Source organism: Impatiens glandulifera, chromosome 1 (assembly GCF_907164915.1).
Source record: "Impatiens glandulifera chromosome 1, dImpGla2.1, whole genome shotgun sequence".
In the NCBI taxonomy this organism is placed as follows: Eukaryota; Viridiplantae; Streptophyta; class Magnoliopsida; order Ericales; family Balsaminaceae; genus Impatiens; species Impatiens glandulifera.
This window is the reverse complement of record NC_061862.1, coordinates 88,204,882-88,229,397: the sequence shown is the minus strand read 5'-3', so window position 1 is coordinate 88,229,397 and position 24,516 is coordinate 88,204,882. Positions and strand designations below refer to the sequence as shown.

The window sequence follows — 24,516 nt, the reverse complement described above, 5'->3', positions numbered from 1 at the left end:
ACATTTGAGACTAGAGTTTGAATATTTTGTAAATGCAAATTTTAGTGAATTATATTTGTTTGAGGGAATAATGTGGTGGTGGTATATGTGGGTATAAATGTGAATAAGTGTTTAAGAGGATAGTGTGATGATGGTATATGTGAGTAGGGTGTAAACGAGTTCGGCTCGACTCGTTTTTTATTGGCTCGAGCTCAATCGAGTTTTCAATATTAAGCTCAAACTCGAATCAATCATATAATCATAGGATCGAGCTCGGTTCGAATTTAAATATATTTATATATTAATTTCTTATATTTATAAAAACATAATGCAAGTCGAGAGTTTTGTCAAGAAATTTTTTTTCAAGTCGTGTATTGTATTTGAGATGAACTTGAAAATATATTAGACTCAATTAGGTTTATTTTGAAAAATAAAACACTTTCTAGTGAAATAAAAATAGTTTTGTATCTTATAAAATATAATACATTGAGATTGCATATATTAAATAATATTACAATATAACTATATTTTGATTTAATTTTCAAAAATTATGTTTCTATAATTAAATTAATGTGATGGTGGTATATGTAATGTGGGTATAAATGTGAATAAGTATTTAGAAAAACATAATGGAAGTCTAGAATTTTCTAAAGAAGAATACTTTCAAGTCGTGTGTTGTATTTGATATGAATTTGAAAATATATTGGACTCCATTAGGTTTATTTTGAAAAACAAAACACTTTATAGTGAAATAAAAAATAATTTTATATCTTATAAAATATAATATATTGAGATTGCATGTATTAAATAATATTACAATATAATTATATTTTGATTTGATTTTTAAAAATTATATTTCCATAATTAAATTCATATCAAATCTATTTATTTCCTTATAAGTATTATATAATATATATTTTTTTATTTATAAATATTATTTTGGTATATCTTGATATACTAAAATATTGAAAATCTCATATTTTTACCGTACCATAAATTTCGGTACAGATATCATACTTTACTTTTTTTGGTATATCGAAAAAATTGATATTCTCGATATATTGTGGTACGATATTTTTTATATATACTTATAATATCAGTAATATTTCTCACCTCTATGTATATTTTATGTTATATTAAATAAATATAATATTTTTGTATAATAATTAACAAAAATAATATTGTCGGGTAGGTTAGATATTTTGTTAAGATAAAGTCTATTCCAAAATTTAAAATTTTATAGTATATTTTTTTCTAACTAGTTTCATCTATCAAAATCTACAAAGAACCAATTTTCGGTCTACAATTGTTGTAGACGGATCTGAACAGGAAATGACTAAGGACAATCAAACCATTCAAAGAGTCATAGGAGGATTTGGAATTTGGAAAACAAGACAGAAAATATGGTTGTGGATAATTAAATTTTAGGGAAGCCCATAAGCAATAAGCCCATAGATAGTCTTATGGGTATGTTTCAAAGTTTGATTAAAAAGTAAAATATATAAAACAGTTATACGATTAGGCTCGAAAAAGCTTGACGAGCCATCAAGCGAGTCTTACCTAAGCTCAAATTTGGCTTGAATCTTAAACGAATTGGCTTGAGCTTGACTCGAATTCGATTTTGATTAAACTCAAATCAAACTTTGACCAAACGGCTCGGCTCATTTACACCCCTATATGTGAGTGAAAATTTGAATAAATTATAGGTGTTTGAGGGGATATTATGATAGTGATATATGTGAGTAAAAATTTGAATAAATTATATGTGTTTTAGGGGACAGTGTGATGGTGATATATGTGACTACAAATTTGAATAAATTATATGTGTTTGAGACGAAAGTGTGATGATGGTATATGAGGGTATAAATTTGAATGAATTATATACATTTGAAGAGATATTGTGATGGTGGTATATTTGAGGGAAAAAATGAATTAATTATATGTGTTTGAAGGGATAGTGTGAGTGTAGTATATATATGAGTGCAAATTTGAATTAACTATATGTATTTTAGTGATGCTTATATTTTATTGAATCTATTTTTTTCCTCAAATTTTCAATAAGATGTAAGATTTCATTGAAAAGATTCTTATATGCGATTGAAAAGTGTTGCTCTCAGTTAAGTTGGTCGTGTATTGAAAGTATCTCATCCCATATTCAAAAACTTTTCTATTTGACATCTCTTGTAATAGTTCGAAATAATGTTTCTATTAGAAAAATGCAGTATTTAGTCAACCATATTTGTCATATCATATATTTTTTTCTTACTTATGTTGTATCATAGTTGATTAAGCTAAAATATTTCTTGAGTTTATGGGTGATTTATCATAGTATATTTGTTATAATATATTTTTGAGATATGATGTTTCCACCTATTTGTTTAGTTATTACTCTAGAGATTTAATGAGGTAATATTTATTTATTTGTTTCTTATGAGCGTATAGATATAGTGATATGTGCGTGCATAGACTTGGTTCTTCACATTGGACATGAATCATTTTGGTTATTCTCAATTTGATATATTTCTTATAATCCATATCTCTAATATTATTCAAGTATTTTATCCTCTTGGTCAATAAAAGTGAACTATATATACCATATAAAAATGTATCATATGAAAGATAATAATGGATGGAGAAAATATTACTTATGTTTATTTCAATCATCACAAAAAATTAAGAATGAAGAAGCCATGAAAACAAGTATTGTGAAAGAAGATAAAAAATGACAACTTTTGGAGACAATTATACTATCAATGTCCTCATGCTAATTGATAACACTCATACTTTATCAGATGATAATCTTCTATTGTTTGTTTATATCAATGAAAATGAAAAGTTTGTGTGTATACATTGAAAATAATATAAAAGTATGTTTATACAACATTATCACAATATTCTTAGTCAAAATATTATTTATTTAATTCTTAAAGCAATTTAAAAAAATATTGTCTATGAAGTCTTTATGAATTCATACAACTTTATTGGTGTAGTTTTTACCCCGAACTTTCAAACTATCATCTTTAGAGGTTCCATATCCGTTAGAATTATAGAATCATAACTGAGGCCATTGTTCTTGAGTCGGCCAATGGCTAAACATAATTCAAATTAAATTTTAATTTTCTTACAATGCTCAAATAGAAAATTAATAATGATCAATCAATATATTATCAATGAACAATGACAAGAAAAATGACTGATCAATTTATAATTACGAAAGTTAATACTCGAGAGAGAAAAACAATCGGTAAAAATCAAATTTGTTTTACAATAAAGTTTTTGAATTTACAAACATGTGAAAAAGTTCTCTACAAACTCTAAAGAAATTCCTAGAGCTTCGAAATATAATAAGTGATAAAGAGGGTAAGAGGTTGACCACGTGCTCGGGTAAAATGCCCTTTAGTAAGGATATGAGGCCAGCAATGACAAACAATTCGGGTTTTACTTAATTTTTAAGTTTAGAGTTATATTTTTGTCTGAAAATTAACTCATGATCTATACATTATGAATCCAACGATCTTTACATTATGAAGTTCTCTACAAACTCTAAAGAAATTCTTAAAACTTCGGAATACAATAAGCGACAAAAAGGGTAAGAGGTTGACCACGTGGTCGGACAAAATGCCCTTTAGTAAGCTTATGAGGCCGGCAATGACAAACAATTCGAGTTTTACTTAATTTCTAAGTTTAGAGTTATATTTTAATTTGAAGATTAAGTCACGATCTTTACATTATGAATCCAATGATATAACAAAATAAATTGGTTGAGAAAACATGTCTAAAATGTTATAAATTTTTCTTCTCCAATTCATTAATCAGGCGATAAATTCATATATATAATAACATAAATGTATATCATAATTCTATTATAATATTTATATTATTATTTATTCCTATTATCTAAATCATTTTTTACAATAAATTATATTATAAAGATTAACGTCTTAAAATTTTATTTATATTTTTTTGGTATGTTATATACCTAGTTAATTAATAATGATAACATCATTTTGAAACATATCAAACAACATTTATTGAGATTATAAATGAAATACAAAGGGATTTATTATTTATTATTATTATTAACTTGAATATATATAGATGCTACATACTAATAGAACAAGGAATCTAATCCATTATTTTGCTAGAAACATCTATATGTACATGTATTACTATGAACTAGGCATAATTACACTTTCCATTTCTTGCTCTTCACGCCGCGGTTCCTCTTCAGATTGCGGCGGTTGAGTTCCACTTTTCCCCCAAAGTAGAGTGAACAAACCCGCAACAATGAAGAATGTACCTATTAAACTGATTAGAAAAATATAGATATGATTAAAAGTTAGAAACACTTTTTATGTCTGAATTTGGATTAATTTAAAAGAAGTCTATTAAAATAGTTTAAAACCTTCCAACATGAATGCTTTCTCCTAGTGCGAGGAAACCAATAACCATGACAAGAACCATTGATGTTGGGCTAAAGGCTGCCACAAAAACCGGGCCTTTCATTTGTGTCAATGCACTTATAATATATGCCATCACTCCTGAAACAATTATTCCCTACGCAATTCACAATACCATTAAAGTTAATATTTTTTTCACTTAAACAACTTATAATTATTACTTACAGTGTAGACATATGCCAAAAAGATGACATTCCACCCGATCATCCAAGAAGCGGGATGCTTGAGCTCCAACCCTAAAGCAACTCCAACATTCATAATTGCTCCTAAGAACGATATTATCGATATTATTGTTAGAGGAGACGGATACTCCACAAGAACACTACCCTGAAAGAAAACAATTCACCCACCGAATTTAAGACCTAAACAAAATCGAGAAAATAATCATAAACAAAATGTTGTATATACCATGGTAACGCAATAAACAACATATGAGACATTCGCGATGATGACAAACACGGGACCTTCAATCCAATTCTGTGTAAATCCTTCATGGGTAGTTGATGTTTGAGATTTGGAAGAGACAGCAATGGCTGGTCCATTGTAAAGGCAAATGAGAATAGCACCACCAGCTGCAATCACGGTTCCTAATAACTTTGCCTGGCTACGCCTCTCTTTGAAGTTCACTTGTTCCATGCTATTCAATTCAATTTAAATTGTCCAAATTTATTTAAAATGACTAAAATACCCCTTAAAACCCCATTTTATATAAACACTTTAATAATAAATATATACCCCAAACTCCATGCTAGAAGAAATATGAGTGATGGAGTGACCCCAGAAAGACATGTTGAGAAACTAGCCGGTGTCATCTTTGAACCAGCATAAAGGATATTTTGGTCTATTACAGGCCTGTACCATAAATTTTAAAATTTTCAGAATTTTCTATTAGAAGATAAATGAATATTGTTGACAATTCTTACTCGAGAATGGTTAGCATTACGATTTTCCACATCACATTTCTACTCATCCTGGGTATTGAATTTCTGCCAAATAAAAATAATAAATTCTAAATTAGTTGAAAAGTTTTTAAAATGATTAATAAATTATAAATAGACATAAAATAATTAATACCTTCTAAAATATAGCAAAGGGATTAAGAATGCAGAAGCTATTATATTTCTATAAAGAGCAAAAACCGCAAATTGCATTCCTTTGTTCAATGCTGCTTTGGTAATTAAGGAATTTGTTGCAGCTAAAACTTGAACAAGAATCACTCCTGCCCATGGTATCATAGCTTGTAATCTCGCAAATGACCACATAATTTCTTTTTAATTACCTGATTATTGTACAAATATTTATTAGGTAAACCTATTAGATAAAAATAAAAAATAAAAATGATTTTTTACCCTTGTATAGAGGATTGGATAAATGGAATTGAGGTAGAATTAACAAAGGTAAAAATATTAGATTTATTTTGGTTGTATTTAGAAAGTTCAACTTGTCAATTTATATTATTGTAATATTAAAATTTTAATTGATTTCTTCTCATGTTCAATACTTAATTATTCTCATGTTAATTAATTAATTATTATTGATATCTTCATGTTAAATAATTAATTATTACCGTGAATTAACAGATTCTCATAAAATAATGTTAAATCTTATATTCACGATCAGTTAAATGATAAAAGATTTCTTTTAAAATTAAATTAATATTTTATGTATAATATTTTTAAGAAAACAAAACTAAAAGTAATATGTTCTTATTTAAAGTTAAACATAACAATTCTAAATTATAATTTAGATTCTCACGTCAACAACCAAAAATAAAATTTTGCTCGAGATTGTGATATCTTTTTAAAATTAAAACTTGAATAACTTTTCACATTGAAATATATATAACTAATTTAAATTAAAATTTTTTATTATTTTAAATTCAATATAAAAAAATTATAATTTAGTATGATTTGAATTTGCCAATCATAAACAAATGAAAAACTCATATATATATATATATATATATATATATATATATATATATATATAACCACTATACACAATTTTGATGAACCAAATTGAAGAAAGAAATAAAATAAAATAAAAATCAATTAAAATTCTCAGCAAATTGTTTATCCTCTTCAATTAGATAAATGGTAAACCCTTTACTCGATTGAAAAGAATAAGAAAAAACTTTGAAAAAAAGAAAGAAAACTTTGAAACATTTTTAACAAGTATGTGAAATGAATAAATTAATGAGAAAAGAAACTAGATTTTGATTATATAAATAATATTTAATTTGTTAGGCCAAGTCTGCCAAATCCACATTCTCCAACATTTTTTTTATTTTCGCCTCATCCAACCTACCTTCTTTTCAACTGCAAGAACAATCAGTTTCACACAATTAGTTACATACATCTCTTCCACACGGAGAGCACACTTGACTCAGGCAGTTCCCGGATGTTTGAGAATGAATTTGAACACTTTTCCAGTGAAATTTGCGTTTGTGGTGGTTGGAAGACGAGCAAAAGATTTGCACTTCTCTCTCTTGGAGGTGGAAACACTTCTCATGGAGCCTATAATAACACGACTCACATTTGAATCTGATTATAACCCCAATTTCTCCGCATCCATCTAACCAAAAAGACTTAGGGGCATCTCTACTCAAGTACTTATGAACGCCTCCGGTCTCGAGGGGCATTTCATCTCTTCCTTGCATTGTAGCAATTGTGGTAGAAGCTATAATTGCAATACTTGCATTTGTGTCTCTTCACGATTTTATCTAGGCCACATAAATCGCACCAAAAGTGTTCACTTGTCGCACCATCTCTCACCATGAACTCGTGTTCACCATTTACGGGACACATTTACGGGACATCTTACTAGAAACCGGTCCACGTTCTTAGCAGTTCTTAGCATTGATCGACGAAGATGTCATTTCTAATTAAAAAAAAAAAATTAAGAAGACAAAAACATTAAACCAAAATGCATGTAATGAGATTTAAATGCTAAGAGAAAGTTTGCAATTGTTGTATGCTAATTACCTCGTAAAGGAAATAGGGAGTCTTGCAAATGTCTATCCCAAATAAGTGAGAGTTAATAATGTAACTTGTGAGATTGAATTGGTGGTTGGCTAACCATTTTGAAGTCTTATTTCGAACTTGAAATAAAAATGAGTTAATAGTGTGGTGATGAAGGGACAAAGCATAAAGTCAATGTTTTAATTTATATAACCACTTCATTGTCCTTTTGCTAAAATTTATAATCGTATTTTTTTATTATCAATTTTAGTAATAAGTATATTTTTCTACCTTAACAAATAACAATATCATATCTTAAATTATTAATATTCTCTAATATATCATTTAATTTTTAGTGTTTGTAAATGTATTTTAGGTTTTCCATATATATATATATATATATATATTATAAAAAAAACAGTTATTACAAAACTTTGGATACATGATTAACTATATATTATTCAATTTCTCGTAGCAATTTTTATAATTATAGTGCATTATCTTTTGATTTTCTTAAGTAATTTTTGTGTGCCTTTCTATAATAGTTTTATTTTGTTCATACAATTTAACAATATATTGTGATTTATAATATTTTTTTAAAATTGAACACACGAAGTTAATTATCTACTCATATTTTTTTTAAATCCAAAATGATATAAATGAGTAACAATAAAACGAGTATCACTAAACACTCAAAACAAAACGAGGAATAATTAATGAAAAAACAGCAACGAAAAATAAAATGTTAAACGACAAAAAAAAAAAACACTTAAAAGTCTAAAGGTTCTCAAGAAGATAAATTTATTCTCCAACTGCTTCCACAAAATTTTCGGATAAAAGTTCCTCAATCTATATATATAATAATAGCTTTTCTGGATGCTTATTTCCTAGTCGCGAGCGTCGGTAAGTTCTCTAATCTTGGGTGTTCTCGGAAGGTTACCTTTCGAAACGATTTAGTTGTTAAATCTTCATGATTTTTGAATTGACTTGTTTCTGTATTTACTTTGCTTTATTATTGTGTTATACTCTTCAACAATGGGGAAAAAGAACAATAATAAAGCGAAAGAAGTAAAAGACTTCAGGAAAATTGATACAAGTAAGAAATCGATGACTGAAATTGAGCAAAAACAGAGTTATGAGAAGGCTGAAATAGTGCAGAAATAAAGTTCTGAGAATGCTAAAATAGAGCTAAAGGAAAACATAGAAAATTCTCAGAATAAAACTAAAAAATAGAAAGTGTTTAGGCAGAAGTCAACAAGGATGGAAAATGAAGGGTTGAATATAATGAAAGGTCTAATTTCTACGGACTATATAATCAAATTACGAAATTGTTATTTCAAACGAAGAAATAAGAGATTGTCTTAGCAAGGAAAAAACAAAACAGTCCATAGCCCAACTTAATATTCACTATTTTCAAGACTAGAAGTTATTCAAAAAGAAAGAATGTGATAAGATAGTTAGTTGGTTTGTAGAAAGAATGCGGGAGCTAATGAAGTGCCCAAAAACCAAGACTTACACTATCAGAAGTAACTCCAGTTGGAAAATAAATGAAGTCTGAAAGAAAAACACTTAGCAGAAAGCTGAAACTCGGGTACAATACAAAATCAAAATTTACTTGGGGGATTTTAAACCAAATGTTGAGATTCTCAAATCTCGTTTTGAGTTTAAATTATCTCTCAAAGTTGAAGAGAAGTGCATTAAAGAGTGGGAATATGTAGTTGTTGGTAATTACATAGGAAAGAATCATGTAACATTCCCGATCACTAAGGATGTCTTGCTAAAGTAAAGGGAACACATTGGACTGGAAAGGTATCTGCAAATATCAATGATCTTTATTTCCTGAAGTTCAAGTAGGGAACAAATTTGGAGAATATTATGAAGTTATGGCATACTCATGTCGGGTCAAACTGCATGAAGCTGGAAAGATGGTCGGAATGAATGAACCTACTTAATAAACTGAAAGAAACGGCTCAAATTTGGTTCAAACTAAAGATCATTCCGGCTCATATGTACAATGCAGGAACACTTAGTCATTTTTCTAGTCTCCTGGGAAAATCATTGTATATAGACCCAATCATGGAAGAAAGTGAACACATTATATATGTTAGAATAAGCATTAAAGTGCATCCTAGAAATACTCTACTAGCAAAAATGACAGTTATTGACAAAAGATGTAAGCCCACAGTCATGGATATTTTATACGAATTGAGGCCAAATAGATGTGCATTCTATAATACTTTTGAAAATTTCAGTAATAAATGTGCAAAAGTAATTGAATAACAACAGGAAATCCTGAAAGTTTAAGAGCAGAAAGAAAACCTAAAAGTTCAGGAGCAAAATGAGAAAGCCCAGAAAAATGAAACTGAAGAATCAAGAAATGGAAGCATATAGATAAAACTAAAGATGAAGAGGTAGAGGATGAAAATGTGGAAGATTGAGAGGAATGAGAAGATGAAAAGTCAGAAGAAAGAGAAGATGAAGTATCAGATAAAGAATAAGAATAATTAGAGAATGAAAATAAAGAAGAATTAGAGGAAGAAAAATGTGAAGAATTAGGGGATGAAAGTAATGGAAAATTAGAAGATGAAAGTGATAGAAAAATAGTGGAGGAAAGTGAATAGGAGACTATGAAAGTAGATCGAAATAACTCAGACAAAGTTGAAGTCAATGAATGCGCAGGTAATTGTGAAGTTTCTAAAATACTGAAACAAAACTTATTTTATCAAATGAGTGTTGGCTCAACTAAAGCAAATATAATCCAAGGGAATGATGTAAACACAGCTCACAAACAAACATCATTATATGCAACAGTTCAATCACCAATAATCAAGCCTAGATGTGAGGATGCGACGTAAATATAATCGCTGGAATTTGAAGAATGCATACTGGGTTTTGAGGAATGCAGATTGGGATTATAAAACAGAGTAAGAGTAGTCAAAGAGGAAGCTCACAATAGAATTAGAATTTTAAATTTGTAGGTCTTGTATGCTTTTGTTGTTTGTTACTGTAATCTTTGTTTGTTTGTTTCTAATTAGATACTCTAGGGTCGTTGTTTATCATCCTTAAATCAAAGCTATAGATTGTCTAGATTTAATTTTGACAATTTCTCCCACTTTTGAGTTTTTTAATAAAATTGCGCTAAGCTATTTTTCCAAAAAAAAAATAATATTTAAATTTAAAGTGCTCGGATTGTCGGGTTAAGGCACATGGTTAATTTGGATACTTATGTGTGATAAAATGAATACTTGGGTCAGATTTTTATCATAAACTCGACCATAATTTAATGGGTATGAGTATAATAAAAAATAATAAATAAAATTAATAATTATAAATTTATTTAAAACAATATTAAAAAAATCAACATTAACCGTATATATGATGGGTGATAAGGAGAGAATTTAAAAGTGGGAATGAGCGAGAATAACGTGGTATCACCTCATTGTTGGGAAAAATGAAAAAATATGAGTTAAGAGAAAATGGAGAGATTTTTTCGTCATTCCATTTCTCATTCCCTCTCAAAAATCCATCTCCCAATAATTTCTCATATATATATATAAGTATTTTTTTTAATTGTTATTTATATAAATTATATATGCATACACAAAATTATAAATATAAATTAACAATCTTAAATGATCTAGTGGTTGAAGTGTTCGTACCACATAACAGAGACCATGGTTCAAATCCTTGATGGTTAATATGTGAAATAAGAGCATTGGTTTATCGAAGTGAGAAGATATTTGAATGTAAAATGATATTGATGGTTAAAATATGCGATGAAATTGAGAAGGTTTGGAGTTTGTTGATTTAACCGAAGTGAAAATGTAAGTTCATGAGATTATAGGTCTTTTGAGTTGGACAAAAATATGGAATGAGATTGTTAGTTAGTCGAAGTAAGGATAAGTAAGTCGGGTTGTTTATTATAAAATATGTGAGGAGTGGGTTGGTTGATCGAAGTGAAAGTAAAGTCTCGAAATGAGAGGTCAATTGAGATTGGTGGATAAAAATATTGAATGAGATGGTTGGTTAGTCGAAGTGAGTATGCCACACAATGAGAGGTCGAATGGGGATTGGTGGGCCAAAGTGAAGATAAAATAGATTGGTAATGTACCAAAGTGAAAGTTTAAGGTCACGATATGAGATGTCCGATTAGGGTGGATAAATGTGAAATGAGGTGGATGGTCAGTCGAAGTGAGGATAAGTAAGTCGGTTTGTTTATTATAAAATATGTGAGGAGATGGGTTGTTTGACCAAAATGAAATTAAAGTCTCGAGATGAGAGGTCGATTTAGATTGGTGGATAAAAATATGGAATAAGTTAGTTGGTTGGTCAAAGTGAGTATGAAATACAATGAGAGGTCGAATGGAGATTAGTGGACCAAAGTGAGGGTAAAAGATATTGGTAATTACCAAAGTGAAAGTTTAAGGTCACGATATGAGAGGTCCAGTTAGGGTGGATAAATGTGAATGAGATGGTTGGTCAGTCGAAGTGAGGATAAGTAAGTTAGTTTGTTTATTGTAAAATATGTGAGGAGTGGGTTGGTTGATCGAAATGAAAGTAAAGTCTCGAGATGAGAGGTCGGTCGAGATTGGAGAAGATGTCATATTCTATAATACCACACCCAACAGTCCCAAAGACAACCAAAACTGGGGACTGTGGTGTTTTTACTATTATGCATTTGGAATACCTTACTACCTCATTGGATGTATCAAATGTGGTCACCAAACAAATGAATTTTTGGAGAAAGAAATGGGCAGTAAGGTTATTTCACCAAATTGTAGACCCGTAATCTAAATTGAATAGATATACATTTTGTTATGAATAGATACAATCAATTTTTGTTATGAATAGATATACAATCAATTTTTGTTATCTATATAATCAATTTTTGTTATGAATAGATATACAATCAATATTTGTTATGAATAGATATACAATCAATATTTATTATCATTAGGGCATGGGATGTGGGAGCAGACCTCCTCACCATTGATCAAGAACCTTATCTCCTTCGAATTTGAGCTGATTTTTCTGATAAGCATCTGATGAAATATGGTTCCTGAAAAAAAATAATGTCGGGGCTTTGAATAGATAATGGAATTGGGTCTGCAAAGCCCTATCCAAAAGATCATGGTGAGTAAACCTCTCCTTTATCTTTGTCAAGCTAGGGCCGGTGGATTTCCATGAAACACGGCCAGTAAAACTATTAATAATGGTTTCAGTTGGTGCCATCTGCAAAGAAACAGTTGGGTTAATTAATATCAAATACACAATGTCAGACAAAAACTAGGAAAATTGCATTTGCATACCACGCAATTCAATTGCGTGCCACACAATTGAGTTGGTGTGCCACGCAATTGAGTTGGCGTGCCACGCAATTGAGTTGGCGTGCCACGCAATGGCCACGCAATTGAAACAAATTCACAAACCATTCAGAATAAGCAAAACATATACCAAATATTCACAAAACATTCATAAACACTCTCAACATTTCAAACTATATACCATTCTCAGCATTTCATACCCTAAAACCTAAACTAAAACCTTAAAACCCTAAAACCTTTCATACTCAACATGCAAGAAAGGGACGAGTAGTCAAACTAACCTAAGATATGTTGGGCGAACATCGGGGAGTCAGGCTGGAAGCGTCCGGGGCTTGGCAATCGTCGAGGAGTCGGGCTGGAAGCGTCTTGTCTATCATCGGGGCTCGAGGGGTTGCGCGTCTTCCTATAGAGAATGTCGGGGGGGAGTCGGGGATGGTGTAGTTGGGGGAGTTAGGGCTTGGGCGTGGGCGTCTGGGGGAGGGCTGGGGAAGAGTCACGGTCGTGGGGGGAAGAAAAAGGGAAATAAAAGTGAGAATGGGGTTATAGGATTAAAAAAAATAGTAAGGGTAAAACTGTTCAAATTTTAAAAAAATGTTAAATATAAAAAATGAAGACATGGAAGTTATTTTTGGGAATAACCCTCTTTTGAGGTCATTTGATCAAATTTCTCCTTCTATCTCTTCTACGAGGGTACAATTATGACTTTTATAAGATGAGAGTATGTGTCTTTTTTTCGATATAAACGGTAAATCACGGTATATGGTAAGTATTCAGTATGATTGATATCTTAACCGATATTTTCGATTACAAAATTTTAGGTAATCACATATAAATATAGATAAATAAAAATATAGTCTTCTAATTTAACCTCATCAAAAGGATTAATAAGAGTAATGAATGAATTAGTTGACACAACTTGAAAAAAAAAACCCAAATAATAATAATTTTAGTTGCCACCACTTAAAAGAAATATTGCCTCACCTTTAGAGTGTTTGATCTTTTGGGTTATTTAATTACTTACAAATAATTTATTATCACATCACATGCATAACTTTTCATTATAGAAAACAGTATAGGAACTGCACTTTAGTCATTTTTGTTTTTGTTATTTTGATCTAGAATAGCAAAAAAATTATCTTTACTTAATTTTTTTAATAATCAAATTAATTAATTAATAAAATAATCCTCCTTTATTTTTATCAAATTTAATTTTAGATAAAAATATATATTGTTTAAAATGTATAATTCAAATTTTTTTTTAGCTCTTATTGACAAATAATAAAAAAAAGTATAAACATATTTTAAAATCCACCTTTATATGTAAAGACACTCAACATATTTTAAAATCCACCTTTATATGTAAAGACACTCACTTAATATCCTAGATTTAGTGTTGGATTTTGACTATAATAAATAAAGATTTTACATCAAAAGTCCTAACAAATGTAAAACTATAGAACAATAGTTACCTTGTCATGTAATGCTTATGTTGTGGTGGTGGACATAGTTATTTGTTCAGAATGTATCAAAAACTCATATCCGGTTAAAAAAAATTTAATCTAAACACACAATAAAAGAAGATATAGAAATAAAAATATAAAATATAATAGAGAACACAAGATATAACGAGGTTCGACCAACAATGTTTACCTCCTCAGAGAGTCATCAATTCTATTGATTTTCCATTGAATAATGGTCCAAGTAAACCTAAGTTGCAATGTCTCTATTTATAGAGTACATCAAAAGTCAAAAAGAATAAACTAATACTACTAAGCCTAATAAAAGTTTAAAGCCCATTGCAATATATAAACTCTAATAAAATATGAACTCAAAATCCAACGAGAAATTTGACAAAATGACCTCAAAGATGAGGTTATTTGACCTGGTGGCAAAATATATTTTTATTGCGTTCGTGGTCTTTTTTTTGACGAAATTACCCTTGTAGCGAAACGCTAAGGGACTTAGCGTTTCGCTAATTGGATTAGGTTTAGTATAAATACTCTAATTTTTTCATTTCTTTCATTTTCATTCTCTCTTCTCTTGTTCTCTCTTTCACGGCGACGGAGGCGGCGGCTATGGCGACGGAGGCAGCGGTCCTTATGAAGATACAGATTTATGTTCTTATTTACCTAATCTTTATTTCACCCTAACCTAAATCGATTTTTGTTTTTATTTACACGGTCTTCATTTTTTTCAAACCCTAAACCTATTTTGCATGCAGGTAAGGTGATTCTAAGGATTTGAAGGTCGAAGAAGATATTCATTTCAAACCTAATTCGATTTATGTTCATGTTTCCATGATCTTCATTTCAAATCCTTCGATTTAACATGTTCTTATTTGGTTCATATTGGTTCATATTTTTGGTTCATATAGGTTCATATATGTCGATGATGATATTTGCAGATAATCTCGGATCATATGGGTTTTGTTTCAGGGAAGTTTCGCTAAGGACTTACCGTTTCGCTAAGTGCTTAGTGTTTCGCTAAGTGCTTAGCGTTTAGCTAAGTCTTAGTGTTTCTCTAAGTGCTTATCATTTCGCTAAGTGTTTATCATTTCGCTAAGTGCATAGCATTTCTCTAAGTGCTTAGCATTTCGCTAAGTGTTTAACGTTTCGCTAAGTGCTTAGCATTTCGCTAAGTGCTTAGCATTTCGCTAAGTGCTTAGCATTTCGAAATGGATATATATTGAACCCTATTTTTTATTATTATTATGATTATGCATTATTAACAATATAAGTTCAAATTTTTAACTAACTAATCTCTCTCTATATAAAATAATGTTTAATTTGAATTTGCTTGGTTTGTCGGATCGAGAGTTGTGTTTAATTTGGATATATATGTGAGAGTAAATAGATACTTAAGTCGGATCGTGAGTTGACCCGTCCATAAATTTGAAATGATTAAAAATAAAAATAAAAATATTATATGTATGTTTTGAACTTACAGCCTAACAAAATAATTATAACCCTGTAACCAAGTGTGATTGGGATGTGGTTTGTCAAGAGATAATAGGTCGGTAACAATTGAGAGTGGTTAAAAAATATGAATCAAGTATTTTATTGACCAAAATGTGATGTGACGAGGTTAAATGTTAATTGAGATTGGTGGTTTGTTTTCTTAGGGATAAGAGACATATGAAAGTGTGATTGAGATGTGATTTGTCGAGAGATAAGAGGTCAGTAATAAATGATAACGAGGTCACAAGATTAGAGGTCGATTGAGATTGGTGGTTGGTTTGTTATAGGATAAGAGGCATGTGAAACTGTGATTGAGATTAGTGGTTGACTTTCCGAAGAATAAGAGGCGTTTAGAAATGTGATTGGTGGTTGGTTTGTTGAGGGATAAGAGACGTGTGAAAATATTATTGGAATTGGTGGTTGGTTTACTAACGGACGAGGCGTGTAAAACTGTGATTGAGTTTGATGGTTGGTTTGTCGAGGGATAAGAGACTTGTGAAAGTGTGATTGAGATGAGGTGTGGTGTGGTTTGCTAAGGGATAAAAGACCGGTAATAAATTATTGTGAGGTGATAAAATTAGAGGTCAATTGAGATTGGTGGTTGGTTTGTCGAGTGATAAGAGGTGTGTGAAAGTGTGATTAAGATTGGTGGTTGGGTTATCGAGGAATAAGAGATGTATGAAAGTGTGATTTGAATTTGTAGTTGGTTTGCCGAGGAATAAGAGGCCGGTAATATTATGATTGGTGATTGGCTTGTCAAGGGATAAAAATATTGGTAATAAAGAATCATAAAGTCACGAGATTAGAGGTTGATTGTGATTGGTGGTTAGTTTGCTGAGGGATCATAGAAATGTAAGTGTGAGGTTACGAGATGAGAGGTCGATTATGATTGGTAATTGGTTTACCGATAAATAAAAGACCGGTAACATTGGAATTTGTGGTTAGTTTGTCGAGAGATAATATGTTGATTTAGGTCGATGGTTGGTTTCTCGATAAATAAGAGAGGCGTGTGAAAGTGTGATTGAGATTGGTGGTTGATGGTTGGTTTATCTAGAGATAAGAGGCGTGTGTAAGTGTTTTTATAGTTATAAAATAATTTTAACTTATTAGTAAAAAGTGAAATGTTATTTGTGAATTTTATAAAAAAAAATTAAAAATTTGATATTTATTAGGTTACACAAATATATATATATATATATACTCATCAATCACAATTAGTCTAATGATTAAAGTGATCACCTTCCACATTTGAGACTAGAGTTTGAATATTTTGTAAATGCAAATTTTAGTGAATTATATTTGTTTGAGGGAATAATGTGGTGGTGGTATATGTGGGTATAAATGTGAATAAGTGTTTAAGAGGATAGTGTGATGATGGTATATGTGAGTAGGGTGTAAACGAGTTCGGCTCGACTCGTTTTTTATTGGCTCGAGCTCAATCGAGTTTTCAATATTAAGCTCAAACTCGAATCAATCATATAATCATAGGATCGAGCTCGGTTCGAATTTAAATATATTTATATATTAATTTCTTATATTTATAAAAACATAATGCAAGTCGAGAGTTTTCTCAAGAAATTTTTTTTCAAGTCGTGTATTGTATTTGAGATGAACTTGAAAATATATTAGACTCAATTAGGTTTATTTTGAAAAATAAAACACTTTCTAGTGAAATAAAAATAGTTTTGTATCTTATAAAATATAATACATTGAGATTGCATATATTAAATAATATTACAATATAACTATATTTTGATTTAATTTTCAAAAATTATGTTTCTATAATTAAATTAATGTGATGGTGGTATATGTAATGTGGGTATAAATGTGAATAAGTATTTAGAAAAACATAATGGAAGTCTAGAATTTTCTAAAGAAGAATATTTTCAAGTCGTGTGTTGTATTTGATATGAATTTGAAAATATATTGGACTCCATTAGGTTTATTTTGAAAAAAAAAACACTTTATAGTGAAATAAAAAATAATTTTATATCTTATAAAATATAATATATTGAGATTGCATGTATTAAATAATATTACAATATAATTATATTTTGATTTGATTTTTAAAAATTATATTTCCATAATTAAATTCATATCAAATCTATTTATTTCCTTATAAGTATTATATAATATATATTTTTTTATTTATAAATATTATTTTGGTATATCTTGATATACTAAAATATTGAAAATCTCATATTTTTACCGTACCATAAATTTCGGTACAGATATCATACTTTACTTTTTTTGGTATATCGAAAAAATTGATATTCTCGATATATTGTGGTACGATATTTTTTATATATACTTATAATATCAGTAATATTTCTCACCTCTATGTATATTTTATGTTATATTAAATAAATATAATATTTTTGTATAATAATTAACAAAAATAATATTGTCGGGTAGGTTAGATATTTTGTTAAGATAAAGTCTATTCCAAAATTTAAAATTTTATAGTATATTTTTTTCTAACTAGTTTCATCTATCAAAATCTACAAAGAACCAATTTTCGGTCTACAATTGTTGTAGACGGATCTGAACAGGAAATGACTAAGGACAATCAAACCATTCAAAGAGTCATAGGAGGATTTGGAATTTGGAAAACAAGACAGAAAATATGGTTGTGGATAATTAAATTTTAGGGAAGCCCATAAGCAATAAGCCCATAGATAGTCTTATGGGTATGTTTCAAAGTTTGATTAAAAAGTAAAATATATAAAACAGTTATACGATTAGGCTCGAAAAAGCTTGACGAGCCATCAAGCGAGTCTTACCTAAGCTCAAATTTGGCTTGAATCTTAAACGAATTGGCTTGAGCTTGACTCGAATTCGATTTTGATTAAACTCAAATCAAACTTTGACCAAACGGCTCGGCTCATTTACACCCCTATATGTGAGTGAAAATTTGAATAAATTATAGGTGTTTGAGGGGATATTATGATAGTGATATATGTGAGTAAAAATTTGAATAAATTATATGTGTTTTAGGGGACAGTGTGATGGTGATATATGTGACTACAAATTTGAATAAATTATATGTGTTTGAGACGAAAGTGTGATGATGGTATTTGAGGGTATAAATTTGAATGAATTATATACATTTGAAGAGATATTGTGATGGTGGTATATTTGAGGGAAAAAATGAATTAATTATATGTGTTTGAAGGGATAGTGTGAGTGTAGTATATATATGAGTGCAAATTTGAATTAACTATATGTATTTTAGTGATGCTTATATTTTATTGAATCTATTTTTTTCCTCAAATTTTCAATAAGATGTAAGATTTCATTGAAAAGATTCTTATATGCGATTGAAAAGTGTTGCTCTCAGTTAAGTTGGTCGTGTATTGAAAGTATCTCATCCCATATTCAAAAACTTTTCTATTTGACATCTCTTGTAATAGTTCGAAATAATGTTTCTATTAGAAAAATGCAGTATTTAGTCAACCATATTTGTCATATCATATATTTTTTTCTTACTTATGTTGTATCATAGTTGATTAAGCTAAAATATTTCTTGAGTTTATGGGTGATTTATCATAGTATATTTGTTATAATATATTTTTGAGATATGATGTTTCCACCTATTTGTTTAGTTATTACTCTAGAGATTTAATGAGGTAATATTTATTTATTTGTTTCTTATGAGCGTATAGATATAGTGATATGTGCGTGCATAGACTTGGTTCTTCACATTGGACATGAATCATTTTGGTTATTCTCAATTTGATATATTTCTTATAATCCATATCTCTAATATTATTCAAGTATTTTATCCTCTTGGTCAATAAAAGTGAACTATATATACCATATAAAAATGTATCATATGAAAGATAATAATGGATGGAGAAAATATTACTTATGTTTATTTCAATCATCACAAAAAATTAAGAATGAAGAAGCCATGAAAACAAGTATTGTGAAAGAAGATAAAAAATGACAACTTTTGGAGACAATTATACTATCAATGTCCTCATGCTAATTGATAACACTCATACTTTATCAGATGATAATCTTCTATTGTTTGTTTATATCAATGAAAATGAAAAGTTTGTGTGTATACATTGAAAATAATATAAAAGTATGTTTATACAACATTATCACAATATTCTTAGTCAAAATATTATTTATTTAATTCTTAAAGCAATTTAAAAAAATATTGTCTATGAAGTCTTTATGAATTCATACAACTTTATTGGTGTAGTTTTTACCCCGAACTTTCAAACTATCATCTTTAGAGGTTCCATATCCGTTAGAATTATAGAATCATAACTGAGGCCATTGTTCTTGAGTCGGCCAATGGCTAAACATAATTCAAATTAAATTTTAATTTTCTTACAATGCTCAAATAGAAAATTAATAATGATCAATCAATATATTATCAATGAACAATGACAAGAAAAATGACTGATCAATTTATAATTACGAAAGTTAATACTCGAGAGAGAAAAACAATCGGTAAAAATCAAATTTGTTTTACAATAAAGTTTTTGAATTTACAAACATGTGAAAAAGTTCTCTACAAACTCTAAAGAAATTCCTAGAGCTTCGAAATACAATAAGTGATAAAGAGGGTAAGAGGTTGACCACGTGCTCGGGTAAAATGCCCTTTAGTAAGGATATGAGGCCAGCAATGACAAACAATTCGGGTTTTACTTAATTTTTAAGTTTAGAGTTATATTTTTGTCTGAAAATTAACTCATGATCTATACATTATGAATCCAACGATCTTTACATTATGAAGTTCTCTACAAACTCTAAAGAAATTCTTAAAACTTCGGAATACAATAAGCGACAAAAAGGGTAAGAGGTTGACCACGTGGTCGGACAAAATGCCCTTTAGTAAGCTTATGAGGCCGGCAATGACAAACAATTCGAGTTTTACTTAATTTCTAAGTTTAGAGTTATATTTTAATTTGAAGATTAAGTCACGATCTTTACATTATGAATCCAATGATATAACAAAATAAATTGGTTGAGAAAACATGTCTAAAATGTTATAAATTTTTCTTCTCCAATTCATTAATCAGGCGATAAATTCATATATATAATAACATAAATGTATATCATAATTCTATTATAATATTTATATTATTATTTATTCCTATTATCTAAATCATTTTTTACAATAAATTATATTATAAAGATTAACGTCTTAAAATTTTATTTATATTTTTTTGGTATGTTATATACCTAGTTAATTAATAATGATAACATCATTTTGAAACATATCAAACAACATTTATTGAGATTATAAATGAAATACAAAGGGATTTATTATTTATTATTATTATTAACTTGAATATATATAGATGCTACATACTAATAGAACAAGGAATCTAATCCATTATTTTGCTAGAAACATCTATATGTACATGTATTACTATGAACTAGGCATAATTACACTTTCCATTTCTTGCTCTTCACGCCGCGGTTCCTCTTCAGATTGCGGCGGTTGAGTTCCACTTTTCCCCCAAAGTAGAGTGAACAAACCCGCAACAATGAAGAATGTACCTATTAAACTGATTAGAAAAATATAGATATGATTAAAAGTTAGAAACACTTTTTATGTCTGAATTTGGATTAATTTAAAAGAAGTCTATTAAAATAGTTTAAAACCTTCCAACATGAATGCTTTCTCCTAGTGCGAGGAAACCAATAACCATGACAAGAACCATTGATGTTGGGCTAAAGGCTGCCACAAAAACCGGGCCTTTCATTTGTGTCAATGCACTTATAATATATGCCATCACTCCTGAAACAATTATTCCCTACGCAATTCACAATACCATTAAAGTTAATATTTTTTCACTTAAACAACTTATAATTATTACTTACAGTGTAGACATATGCCAAAAAGATGACATTCCACCCGATCATCCAAGAAGCGGGATGCTTGAGCTCCAACCCTAAAGCAACTCCAACATTCATAATTGCTCCTAAGAACGATATTATCGATATTATTGTTAGAGGAGACGGATACTCCACAAGAACACTACCCTGAAAGAAAACAATTCACCCACCGAATTTAAGACCTAAACAAAATCGAGAAAATAATCATAAACAAAATGTTGTATATACCATGGTAACGCAATAAACAACATATGAGACATTCGCGATGATGACAAACACGGGACCTTCAATCCAATTCTGTGTAAATCCTTCATGGGTAGTTGATGTTTGAGATTTGGAAGAGACAGCAATGGCTGGTCCATTGTAAAGGCAAATGAGAATAGCACCACCAGCTGCAATCACGGTTCCTAATAACTTTGCCTGGCTACGCCTCTCTTTGAAGTTCACTTGTTCCATGCTATTCAATTCAATTTAAATTGTCCAAATTTATTTAAAATGACTAAAATACCCCTTAAAACCCCATTTTATATAAACACTTTAATAATAAATATATACCCCAAACTCCATGCTAGAAGAAATATGAGTGATGGAGTGACCCCAGAAAGACATGTTGAGAAACTAGCCGGTGTCATCTTTGAACCAGCATAAAGGATATTTTGGTCTATTACAGGCCTGTACCATAAATTTTAAAATTTTCAGAATTTTCTATTAGAAGATAAATGAATATTGTTGACAATTCTTACTCGAGAATGGTTAGCATTACGATTTTCCACATCACATTTCTACTCATCCTGGGTATTGAATTTCTGCCAAATAAAAATAATAAATTCTAAATTAGTTGAAAAGTTTTTAAAATGATTAATAAATTATAAATAGACATAAAATAATTAATACCTTCTAAAATATAGCAAAGGGATTAAGAATGCAGAAGCTATTATATTTCTATAAAGAGCAAAAACCGCAAATTGCATTCCTTTGTTCAATGCTGCTTTGGTAATTAAGGAATTTGTTGCAGCTAAAACTTGAACAAGAATCACTCCTGCCCATGGTATCATAGCTTGTAATCTCGCAAATGACCACATAATTTCTTTTTAATTACCTGATTATTGTACAAATATTTATTAGGTAAACCTATTAGATAAAAATAAAAAATAAAAATGATTTTTTACCCTTGTATAGAGGATTGGATAAATGGAATTGAGGTAGAATTAACAAAGGTAAAAATATTAGATTTATTTTGGTTGTATTTAGAAAGTTCAACTTGTCAATTTATATTATTGTAATATTAAAATTTTAATTGATTTCTTCTCATGTTCAATACTTAATTATTCTCATGTTAATTAATTAATTATTATTGATATCTTCATGTTAAATAATTAATTATTACCGTGAATTAACAGATTCTCATAAAATAATGTTAAATCTTATATTCACGATCAGTTAAATGATAAAAGATTTCTTTTAAAATTAAATTAATATTTTATGTATAATATTTTTAAGAAAACAAAACTAAAAGTAATATGTTCTTATTTAAAGTTAAACATAACAATTCTAAATTATAATTTAGATTCTCACGTCAACAACCAAAAATAAAATTTTGCTCGAGATTGTGATATCTTTTTAAAATTAAAACTTGAATAACTTTTCACATTGAAATATATATAACTAATTTAAATTAAAATTTTTTATTATTTTAAATTCAATATAAAAAAATTATAATTTAGTATGATTTGAATTTGCCAATCATAAACAAATGAAAAACTCATATATATATATATATATATATATATATATATATATATATATAACCACTATACACAATTTTGATGAACCAAATTGAAGAAAGAAATAAAATAAAATAAAAATCAATTAAAATTCTCAGCAAATTGTTTATCCTCTTCAATTAGATAAATGGTAAACCCTTTACTCGATTGAAAAGAATAAGAAAAAACTTTGAAAAAAAGAAAGAAAACTTTGAAACATTTTTAACAAGTATGTGAAATGAATAAATTAATGAGAAAAGAAACTAGATTTTGATTATATAAATAATATTTAATTTGTTAGGCCAAGTCTGCCAAATCCACATTCTCCAACATTTTTTTTATTTTCGCCTCATCCAACCTACCTTCTTTTCAACTGCAAGAACAATCAGTTTCACACAATTAGTTACATACATCTCTTCCACACGGAGAGCACACTTGACTCAGGCAGTTCCCGGATGTTTGAGAATGAATTTGAACACTTTTCCAGTGAAATTTGCGTTTGTGGTGGTTGGAAGACGAGCAAAAGATTTGCACTTCTCTCTCTTGGAGGTGGAAACACTTCTCATGGAGCCTATAATAACACGACTCACATTTGAATCTGATTATAACCCCAATTTCTCCGCATCCATCTAACCAAAAAGACTTAGGGGCATCTCTACTCAAGTACTTATGAACGCCTCCGGTCTCGAGGGGCATTTCATCTCTTCCTTGCATTGTAGCAATTGTGGTAGAAGCTATAATTGCAATACTTGCATTTGTGTCTCTTCACGATTTTATCTAGGCCACATAAATCGCACCAAAAGTGTTCACTTGTCGCACCATCTCTCACCATGAACTCGTGTTCACCATTTACGGGACACATTTACGGGACATCTTACTAGAAACCGGTCCACGTTCTTAGCAGTTCTTAGCATTGATCGACGAAGATGTCATTTCTAATTAAAAAAAAAAAATTAAGAAGACAAAAACATTAAACCAAAATGCATGTAATGAGATTTAAATGCTAAGAGAAAGTTTGCAATTGTTGTATGCTAATTACCTCGTAAAGGAAATAGGGAGTCTTGCAAATGTCTATCCCAAATAAGTGAGAGTTAATAATGTAACTTGTGAGATTGAATTGGTGGTTGGCTAACCATTTTGAAGTCTTATTTCGAACTTGAAATAAAAATGAGTTAATAGTGTGGTGATGAAGGGACAAAGCATAAAGTCAA

The 24,516-nt window shown here is 29.3% G+C and overlaps 2 protein-coding genes across 2 annotated transcripts; both read right to left on the bottom strand.

Moving 5' to 3' along the window:
* Positions 1-4,148: 4,148 nt before the first annotated feature.
* On the bottom strand, positions 4,149-5,701 carry LOC124935468 (WAT1-related protein At4g08290-like). The gene is made up of 7 exons (XM_047475902.1): positions 5,514-5,701; positions 5,363-5,425; positions 5,175-5,291; positions 4,848-5,076; positions 4,605-4,766; positions 4,385-4,536; positions 4,149-4,287 (listed from the first exon to the last, which is right to left on the bottom strand). The coding sequence occupies exons 1-7, from the start codon at positions 5,699-5,701 to the stop codon at positions 4,149-4,151; spliced, it is 1,050 nt and encodes a 349-aa protein (XP_047331858.1).
* Positions 5,702-12,382: 6,681 nt separating this feature from the next.
* LOC124935458 (WAT1-related protein At2g39510-like) lies at positions 12,383-22,624 on the bottom strand. Its single transcript, XM_047475893.1, has 8 exons — positions 22,437-22,624; positions 22,286-22,348; positions 22,098-22,214; positions 21,771-21,999; positions 21,528-21,689; positions 21,309-21,460; positions 21,094-21,211; positions 12,383-12,631 (listed from the first exon to the last, which is right to left on the bottom strand). The coding sequence occupies exons 1-8, from the start codon at positions 22,622-22,624 to the stop codon at positions 12,383-12,385; spliced, it is 1,278 nt and encodes a 425-aa protein (XP_047331849.1).
* Positions 22,625-24,516: the final 1,892 nt, after the last annotated feature.

Bases quoted from the DNA above. Each gene is read 5' to 3' on its own strand.
- LOC124935458 (XM_047475893.1), bottom strand. From the start codon at position 22,624: ATGTGGTCATTTGCGAGATTACAAGCTATGATACCATGGGCAGGAGTG. The intron at 21,461-21,527 runs GTAAGTAATAAT...TGAATTGCGTAG, and splicing joins TTTTGGCATATGTCTACACT to GGAATAATTGTTTCAGGAGT. The intron at 12,632-21,093 runs GTAATTATGCCT...GTTTCTTTGCAG, and splicing joins AAGAGCAAGAAATGGAAAGT to ATGGCACCAACTGAAACCAT.
- LOC124935468 (XM_047475902.1), bottom strand. From the start codon at position 5,701: ATGTGGTCATTTGCGAGATTACAAGCTATGATACCATGGGCAGGAGTG. The intron at 5,077-5,174 runs GTATATATTTAT...TGAATTGAATAG, and splicing joins CTTCTAGCATGGAGTTTGGG to CATGGAACAAGTGAACTTCA. The intron at 4,537-4,604 runs GTAAGTAATAAT...TGAATTGCGTAG, and splicing joins TTTTGGCATATGTCTACACT to GGAATAATTGTTTCAGGAGT.